The sequence below is a fragment of the Penaeus chinensis genome, chromosome 31 (assembly GCF_019202785.1).
Source record: "Penaeus chinensis breed Huanghai No. 1 chromosome 31, ASM1920278v2, whole genome shotgun sequence".
Classification (NCBI taxonomy): Eukaryota; Metazoa; Arthropoda; class Malacostraca; order Decapoda; family Penaeidae; genus Penaeus; species Penaeus chinensis.
In genome coordinates, this window is record NC_061849.1 from 24,468,824 (window position 1) to 24,478,823 (window position 10,000).

The 10,000-nt window shown below is 43.4% G+C and overlaps 2 protein-coding genes across 4 annotated transcripts in view; both read left to right on the forward strand.

Moving 5' to 3' along the window:
• LOC125041952 (prolyl 4-hydroxylase subunit alpha-2-like) overlaps positions 1–10,000 on the forward strand; it is a 183,044-nt gene that overhangs the window by 69,065 nt on the left and 103,979 nt on the right. The window lies entirely within an intron of this gene.
• LOC125041951 (uncharacterized threonine-rich GPI-anchored glycoprotein PJ4664.02-like) overlaps positions 1,286–10,000 on the forward strand; it is a 9,857-nt gene continuing 1,142 nt past the window's right edge. Inside the window, exons 1-5 of one of the 2 annotated variants that reach the window (XM_047637384.1) lie at positions 1,286–1,569; positions 1,821–2,195; positions 2,401–5,417; positions 8,445–8,528; positions 8,909–10,000. The exon at positions 8,909–10,000 is cut by the window's right edge and continues 1,142 nt beyond it. In XM_047637384.1, coding sequence (XP_047493340.1) covers positions 1,521–1,569; positions 1,821–2,195; positions 2,401–5,417; positions 8,445–8,528; positions 8,909–8,917 — 3,534 coding nt within the window. In that variant the 5' untranslated portion in view covers positions 1,286–1,520 and the 3' untranslated portion in view covers positions 8,918–10,000. The remainder of the gene's footprint in view (positions 1,570–1,820; positions 2,196–2,400; positions 5,418–8,444; positions 8,529–8,908) is intronic. The other variant, XM_047637385.1, reaches the window with a different exon arrangement.

The window sequence follows — 10,000 nt, forward strand, 5'->3', positions numbered from 1 at the left end:
TTAGATAGATGCATGGATAGATAGATGGATAGGTGGAGAGGGATGAGAGAGAGAGAGAGAAAGAGAGAGAGAGAGAGAGAGAGAGAGAGAGAGAGAGAGAAGAGAGAGAGAGAGAGAGAGAGAGAGAGAAGAGAGAGAGAGAGAGAGAGAGAGAGAGAGAGAGAGAAATGAAAGAAAAAGAGAGAGAGGAAGGAACGAAATTGACATGGTGTGTTATCAAAACTATCCAATGTAGAACTCCCTTTCAATTATCAACAGGACGACGCCCACGCCCAAGAACAGGACTGGGCGTGCAGTCGCATGGGCGGAGTCTGCGTCAGCGTAACAAGTGACAGTGAAAGAGTCGCTGACTGCGTTAGTGTGCCCAACGGCCGCTGCCCTCTGAACTGGCGCTGCTGTCGCCCGCCTGTGCAGCGTGGTATGGAGAGGCTGTCCTTCGAGTTTGAAATGAAAGTTTGATACGATTTGTTTGATAACAGTTATGCTTTTTATTGTTGGTTTTGTAAAACTGGATATATCCTCTTTGTCTCTCTCGACTCTCTCTCTCTCTCTCGTTTTCTGTTTTTCTTACTCTCTTTTTCTTCCTCTCTCTCTCTCTCTCTCTCTCTCTATCTCTCTCTCTCTCTCTCTCACTCTCCTTTTTCTCTCTCTTCCTCCCTCTTTATTCCTTTCCTTATTGCTTTTATCTCTTTTTGTTCATCTCTTCGCAATTTATAACTTACCAAAACATTTCTACAATTCTAGCATACGAGCGGAAGAGAAGCGGTCGGGATAAAGAACCAAGGCAGAATGAAGAAGAAAAACCTGAAGTTATGAATGTGGATGAAGAAGAAGAAGGAGAACAAGAGACATTGAATAAAGGAGAAAGCCCTGAGAGCGTTGGTTTAGCTGTTTTATACAATCGTATAACGAGTCCTACGAGAAAAGAGAAGTTATCCCTTCAAAGTTTCAAAGAAAACGGAAGCAAGAAAGAAAGAGTGGGAAGAATTGGAAATAATTTTTTGACTAGAAGAGGGACTGAGAAAGAGACAAGAATTGGTAGAACTAAACAAAGAATCAAAAGACAGGCAAAAGAAAATAGAGAGAAGAAAAAGAAGAAGAAAAAGAAGAAGAAAGAAGGCAACTCTACAAACAAAGATGTAGAAAACAACGAAATGAAGAAAATAAAACAAACAAGCAAAGGAAGTAACAATAAGAAAAATCCAGAAACTAAAGACAAAGTAAAAGAGAAAAAGAAGAAGAAGAAGAAAAAGAAGGAGAAAGATGATGAAGAGAAAAAGAAGAACGATAATAAAGAGAAAAAGAAAAAGAAAAAGAAAAAGAAAAAGAACGAAAACGAGAAAGAAAAGAACAAAAATGAAAACGAGAAGGAGAAAAAGAAGAAGAAAAAGAAGAAAAAAAAAAACGCGGAGAGCAAAGCGAGCAAGAGAGACGTAAAAACACCGGAGAGATGCCAACAAGGGAAAAAGTGCTCGTCCTTGGGAGGGACTTGTACGAGCGACACCAAGAGCTGCTCGAGGATGCTCATGAAGTACTGCGTCGGCGGCGGGTGTGGGTGCTGCCTCACGGGTGAGTGGGCGCGGGTCTCCACTGGGTGTCAAGGGGCCTTTGGTGTCTCTCTCCTCACTATATTTCTATATACGTGCGTGCGTATGTGTGTGTATGTGTGTGTGTGCGTGTGTGTGTGTGTGTGTGTGTGTGAATGTATGTGTGTGTGTGTGTGTGTGGAGAGAGAGAGGGGGGGGGGGGGTAAAACACTTGTTGATTATTATTATTATTATTAACATAACAGGTATACAGTTTTCATGTCATCTCAACAGGATGTGCGGCCAATTTCAAGAAGAAATGCGGGAAATACCACGGTTACTGCGCCAAGTCCTGCAGAAAGGGAGAACGCATCATAGAAAAAGGATGTTCAGGGAACACTTGCGTTTGTTGCGCGCCGCCTTGTACGTTGCAACTCAAATGCCAATCGTACGGAGGGAAATGTTCGCAAAGTTGCCAGGCGACCGACAGGAAGATCATACTGGGATGCAAAAACCAAAGTAAGAAATGCAAATGTTGCGCCCCTGCTTGCAACATCACCAAGTCGTGCCTGATGGCTGGCGGATACTGTGTCTCCAAAGTGTCAAAATGCAAAGGATATGTAAACGCGGAAGGGTGTATCGGCGACAGATGCATGTGCTGCTTGCCAGGTAAGTTAGTGCTTGAGGCACAACTTACAGGTTTTCCAGTCATTGTGTTGGATAATTATTGGGTGCGTTTTGTGGAAAGGAAAATAAAAGTTTGTGTGTTTGTTTTTGTGTGCGCTCACATGCGTGTCCATTGTCTGCGCGAGGCACGTTTGCTTCAAATAGTTTTATCTTATTCGGTCTTGACAATGCCTTTTTTCATTTCAAGATAAAGGCTCGGCACAACTAGTAGAAAGCGCCACGCAGTCCAACATCATCAGTGACCACGAGCTCGCCCCGTTGTACCGTTCGCTTGTAGCCTCCAAGAAAGTCATCGCTTCTGCCACGAGAACCCTGAAGGAGCTCGAGAAAGTCCTGAGTGCGGCCAGAGAGGAGCCGGAGAGTTCTCCCAAAGTGGGTTTCGCGGTCGAGAAGCTAGAGTCCCTCGAGGAAGCCGTGAACAGAAGGAACTGGCTCCTCGTCACCAAGTCTTCGCTCGAGGTGGCCGACGCCCTGCCCGACGTAGCAGCAGTCACCCACATGCTGAGCCAGAGCTGCGTCCTTGTCACTGGGTCCGAGCTGCCCTACGTCGTGTCCGAAGCCCAGCTCAAGGCACTCAGGATTTCTATCAGCATTGGGAATCAGCTGCAAGATATTAGTGAAAAGATGGACGGTTCCTTCAAGATCAGTAGCAGTAACGAAGAAACAAAACCTAACATGATTACGTTAACTACCCTACCGTACACGTCCTCCTCAAAGACCTATAGTTCCACGAAAACTAACCATATTTCAAATACCCCAATGTCGAATGATAAGACGACCGAAAACGCCTCTACAAGCAATCGGAGTAATGCAGTCAATAAGACCATAAGCATTACAACAGCCAATAGCGAGACGTCCACGCCAGGCGCCGAAACGACGACCAGTAGTCATATCCCGTCTACTTCGGTCGTCAACAATATATCGAAAGCAGGCAGTACTTCCATCCTGAATTTCGAAAACACAACAGCTACTCATATATCAAGCACAGTCTCCAACATTAGCAATAGTCCCACATCTACCATGGCTACCTCAGATGCCAACACCTCAGTGCCCTTTGTGACTCCAAATAACATTCCAACGCCCGTTTTGTCAACTTCCACAGAAGTTAGTTCGTCACTGAATAGCATTTCAGAATCCCAAAGCGTGATACCCACAACTTCTACTAAGGCACCTACCACACATGATGCTTTGAATACTTCATCAACGACAAAATTACACCAACCTAACGGCACATCAGATACTAATTCCCCAGTTACACAAACTATAGTTAATTCGAATCATTCATCAGCTCCAAGCTCAACGACAGTACAAACAATAATGACGCTTATGTTGAATTCCTCAGTCACACACCATCTAAATGAAAATGGTAACGTATCAGAAACAAGCATATTAACCACTGCAGCCAACACAGGAAATACTACTGCTATTACTACTAGTATGCAAAATAATGAGACCGAGCAAGCTACTACAACCATGCGATCTGTAAGCTCAAATGAGGGTAACACAAATGCAAGCTTAACCATACACACACCCCAAACCAATCAATCAGTCACACAACCAACAATGGAAACTAGCGATTCATCAAACGAAACTATTTCTGCAGTTTCAACGCCCAGGCCTTCGCAGATCGGCCGACCATCTGACCTCCCAGAGAATCTGACACAAGCCTTCGCCAACATCATCGCTGACATTGCCAAAGACGTACTTAACGACGCCGTGTCAGAGGCGGGCGACAGGCTGATGAAATTCCTGCAAGAGACGGCAGATAAGTTCCTGGAGATGGTCAAAGACGGGGGAATAATCTGCAAGAATGTATGGAACGAGACGAACGAAGGGCAAGACGGAGTAACACCTGTCATGAATAACGTAACTAATGCGGTAATTCTCACTTCGATTGGTAACACCAATGGCAGCCTAAACGTTACAACTACCTCTCCAACTGAGTCAACACTGAACTCTTCCCTGTCTTTTAACAGAACAACGGAGCAATTATCAAATAAGACCACCGACGACCTTCCATCTATGAACACAACGAAGACCCCTTTTCCGAATACAACCACGAATAAACACCCTGTCCTAGTTACCACAGGGACTCCTCTGCGCCTGAACGGAACTCCGACGGAAAACACTACTGTGGGGACTCCCGTACTAAACAATAGTACGAACACAGCGCTAAATAATATGACAGCGGAGTCTACTTTCAACGTTACAGTGAAGCCTCCCTTTGCGAATAGTACTATAGGTGTGAGTCTCACAGTGAACAAAACGTCTGTAACGACTCCATTGCTGAACAATACAACAATGGTGGCTCCTTTGTTGAACGATACCACATTGGTAAGTCCTCTGCTGAACAATACTACAGAAAATAGTACGATATTGATGACTGCTTTGCCGAACAATACCACAGTGGCGACTACTTTGCTGATGAATACAGCATTGGTAATGGATAATACCACAGTGTCAAGTGCTTGGCTGAACAATACTACAGTGGCGAATCCTTTGCTAAATAACACCGCAGTGTTGAAGAATTCGACAGTGACTCCTTTGCTGAACAACGCCACAGTTTTGAACAATACGACAGTGACGAATCATTTGCTGAACAACGCCACAGTTTTAAACAATACGACAGAGACTCCTTTGCTGAACAACACCACAGTTTTGAACAATACGACAGAGACTCCTTTGCTGAACAATGCCACAGTTTTAAACAATACGACAGTAACTCCTTTGCTGAACAACGCCACAGTCTTGAACAATACGACAGAGACTCCTTTGCTGAACAACGCCACAGTTTTGAACAATACGACAGAGACTCCTTTGCTGAACAATGCCACAGTTTTGAACAATACGACAGAGACTCCTTTGCTGAACAATGCCACAGTTTTGAACAATACGACAGTGACTCCTTTGCTGAACAACGCCACAGTTTTGAACAATACGACAGAGACTCCTTTGTTGAACAACGCCACAGTTTTGAACAATACGACAGTGACTCCTTTGCTGAACAATGCCACAGTTGTGAACAATACGACAGTGACGACTCCTTTGCTGAACAACGCCACAGTTTTAAACAATACGACAGTGAAGCCTCCCTTTGCGAATAGTACAATAGGTGTGAGTCTCACAGTGAACAAAACGTCTGTAACGACTCCATTGCTGAACAATACAACAATGGTGGCTCCTTTGTTGAATGATACCACATTGGTAAGTCCTCTGTTGAACAATACTACAGAAAATAGTACGATATTGATGACTGCTTTGCCGAGCAATACCACAGTGGCGACTACAGTGACTCCTTTGCTGAACAATACCGCTGTTTTGAACAATACGACAGAGACTACTTTGCTGAACAACGCCACAGTTTTGAACAATACGACAGAGACTCCTTTGCTGAACAACGCCACAGTTTTGAACAATATGACAGTGACTCCTTTGCTGAACAATGCCACAGTTTTGAACAATACGACAGAGACTCCTTTGCTGAACAACGCCACAGTTTTGAACAATACTACAGTGACTCCTTTGCTGAACAACGCCACAGTTTTGAACAATACGACAGTGACTCCTTCGCTGAACAACGCCACAGTTTTGAACAATACGACAGAGCCTTTTTTCCTGAACAACGCCACAGTTTTGAACAATACGACAGTGACTCCTTTGCTGAACAATGCCACAGTTTTGAACAATACGACAGTGACGACTCCTTTGCTGAACAACGCCACAGTTTTGAACAATACGACAGTGACTCCTTTGCTGAACAACGCCACAGTTTTGAACAATACGACAGTGACTCCTTTGCTGAACAATGCCACAGTTTTGAACAATACGACAGTGACTCCTTTGCTGAACAACGCCGCAGTTTTGAACAATACGACAGAGACTCCTTTGCTGAACAACGCCACAGTTTTGAACAATACGACAGAGATTCCTTTGCTGAACAACGCCACAGTTTTGAACAATACGACAGAGATTCCTTTGCTGAACAACGCCACAGTTTTGAACAATACGACAGTGATTCCTTTGCTGAACAACGCCACAGTTTTGAACAATACGACAGAGACTCCTTTGCTGAACAACGCCACAGTTTTGAACAATACGACAGTGACTCCTTTGCTGAACAACGCCACAGTTTTGAACAATACGACAGTGACTCCCTTGCTGAACAATGCCACAGTTTTGAACAATACGACAGAGACTCCTTTGCTGAACAACGCCACCGTTTTGAACAATACGACAGAAACTCCTTTGCTGAACAACGCCACAGTTTTGAACAATACGACAGAGACTCCTTTGCTGAACAACGCCACAGTTTTGAACAATACGACAGTGACTCCTTTGCTGAACAACGCCACAGTTTTGAACAATACGACAGTGACTCCCTTGCTGAACAATGCCACAGTTTTGAGCAATACGACAGAGACTCCTTTGCTGAACAACGCCACAGTTTTGAACAATACGACAGTGACTCCTTTGCTGAACAATGCCACAGTTTTGAACAATACGACAGAGATTCCTTTGCTTAACAACGCCACAGTTTTGAACAATACGACAGAGACTCCTTTGCTGAACAACGCCACATTTTTTAACAATACGACAGAGACTCCTTTGCTGAACAACTCCACAGTTTTGAACAATACGACACTGACTCCCTTGCTGAACAATGCCACAGTTTTGAACAATACGACAATGACTCCTTTGCTGAACAACGCCACAGTTGTGAACAATACGACAGAGACTCCTTTGCTGAACAACGCCACAGTTTTGAACAATACGACAGAGCCTTTTTTCCTGAACAACGCCACAGTTCTGAACAATACGACAGAGACTCCTTTGCTGAACAACGCCACAGTTTTAAACAATACGACAGAGACTTCTTTGCTGAACAACGCCACAGTTTTGAACAATACGACAGAGACTCCTTTGCTGAACAACGCCACAGTTTTGAACAATACGACAGAGACTCCTTTGCTGAACAACGCCACAGTTTTGAACAATACGACAGAGACTCCTTTGCTGAACAACGCCACAGTTTTGAACAATACGACAGAGACTCCTTTGCTGAACAACGCCACAGTTTTGAACAATACGACAATGACGACTACTTTGCTGAACAACGCCACAGTTTTGAACAATACGACAGAGACTTCTTTGCTGAACAACGCCACAGTTTTGAACAATACGACAGTGACTCCTATGCTGAACAACACCACAGTTTTGAACAATACGACAGAGACTCCTTTGCTGAACAACGCCACAGTTTTGAACAATACGACAGTGACTCCTTTGCTGAACAACGCCTCAGTTTTGAACAATACGACAGAGACTCCTATGCTGAACAACACCACAGTTTTGAACAATACGACAGTGAATCCTTTGATGAACAACGCCACAGTTTTGAACAATACGACAGTGACTCCCTCGCTGAACAATGCCACAGTTTTGAACAATACGACAGTGACTCCCTCGCTGAACAATGCCACAGTTTTGAACAATACGACAGTGACTCCCTCGCTGAACAATGCCACAGTTTTGAACAATACGACAGTGACTCCCTCGCTGAACAATGCCACAGTTTTGAACAATACGACAGTGACGACTCCTTTGCTGGACAACGCCATAGTTTTGAACAATACGACAGCGATTCCTTTGCAGAACAATACTGCAAAAACGGACAATATAACTACTTCACCGGTCAACACCACAGCGGTGACTCCTCCGCTAAATGAAACCGCGATGGTGACTTCTTTGACAAACAGTACCACAAAAGAGAATCATTTGACGACTCATTCAATGGACAATGCCGCTACAGGGATGACTCCTCTGAACAGTGCCACAGTGGTTCCTCTGCTGAACAATACCATGGTGGTGACTACTTCGCTGAATAGTACCACAAGAGTGAACGCTACGACAGCCATGACTCCTTTTCTGAATGCTACCACGCTGGTACCTCCCTCCTCAAATAATATCACAGAACAGAGTAGTTCATCCCCGTTGAATCACTTGAACCATACGATGGACCAGAACAGTACCACGGCGGTGACTCCTGACCTGATCAATACATCAGACCAGACTGCCCCAACAGTGATGACTCCTCTGCTGAATGAAACCAACGGACAGAACACCACCACAGTCGTGACGCCTTTGCTGAACAATACCACAGTGAAGAGTGTGAACAATACCGATGACATGACTCCTCTGGCGAACACTACCACAGCGAAGCTTTCCTTTCAGAATGCAACAGCCATGAATCCCCCATTCCTGAACACCACGGCAGAAAGTCCTCCGTCTGTGAACCTGACAACTAACCCTCTTTTGGTAAGTGCTGTAGGTGGGTTACCTATTTTAAGTCTCTCAGAGGAACTTCATGCTTTGAACACTACCACACCAATAAACAATACCACGATGGTGACTCCTTTGCTGAACACTACAGCAGAAGTGAGCAATGCCACAATTGTGATTCCCTTGAACAATACTGCAGAAGTGAACAATATGACAGTGCAGATTCCTCAGTTGAATACTACTGAGGATGTTCAAAGCGCAACTTCCTTTGTAACCCAAAAAACACTCAAAGACAATACAGTAATGTTAGAAACTTTGCATTCAGAGAAAGATGCTGTTACTATAACTCCCATTTCAGATGAAGTTCCAGACTGAGCCTTTTCAACTGTAACGAATGATAAAACTTTTCCAAACAGGGTGGCTGATGATGCAACTACTCAGTCCAAGAATTTGCCAAGAACTACAGAACCGGAAAGTACATCGCCGGGGATTCGAAATGGAACAATTTCCTCCACGAGTGACCTTACTGACAACAGGAAAGAAGTTACTGAAACATTTCGTGAAGAAACTGAAACCTTACTTCAGGATAATTTTACTAAAGCCACAGTTTTAGATCAAGAAAACTTTACAGAAGTCGCTTTTCAAGAAAGAAAAAGAAAACACTTTGATCCATGGGACCCTCACTTTCAAAGAATTTATAGAAGGAATTCCTGATGTTTCAAAAGAGGAAGTTACTGAGGTACAAACTTCAGATCTAATTGAAGACGTTTCAGAAGCTACACCTTCAAATGGAAAAAAACCTTACTGCGGCCGCTTCAGCTAGAGAAAGACTTCATAAATCCACTTCAGATATATAAAAAAAATGTCGAATCCACAACAGACACAAAGTTTGAAGAAGCCACAAGCCCTGGCTTTGAGAAAAAACACTGAAACCAAAAATCTGCAAAAAACAAGTGTAGCAACAACTTTTGGTTCAGAAAAAACTTACTAAGGACGTACAGGTTTCAGTATCCATGTCAGGCATAGATAAAACTACTAAAGCCTCATTCTTCTATATAGAAAACTTTACTGATATTTCACTTTCAGACCAAGAAACAGTTACTAATCACACAAATTCGGACCTAGATAATATCACTTCGTCATCAAACTATTAAAAGGTAATGAACTGAAAACTCGTGATCTAGAAGCTGAAGCTGGAATCCATAGCTGTTCAAAAGGTCATTGAAGCTTCAACCTCTAAACTTGGAAAAGCTGCTGAAGAAGATTTTTGAAGATGCCACTGAAATCACAGCTTCGGGACTATTAAAAATTACTCTGGCCACAACTTCAGATTTAGGAAAAGCCACTGGAGCCACTTCAGATCTAGAAAAATGATTTTGAAAAATATGCTGGTCCTATAACTTCTGATATAACGAATGTTATGAAAGCCTCATATACGGAAAAAAAAATAATCAGAACCAGCAACTTCAACTATAGAAGAATGTTACCAAGGTGTAGAAAATGTTACA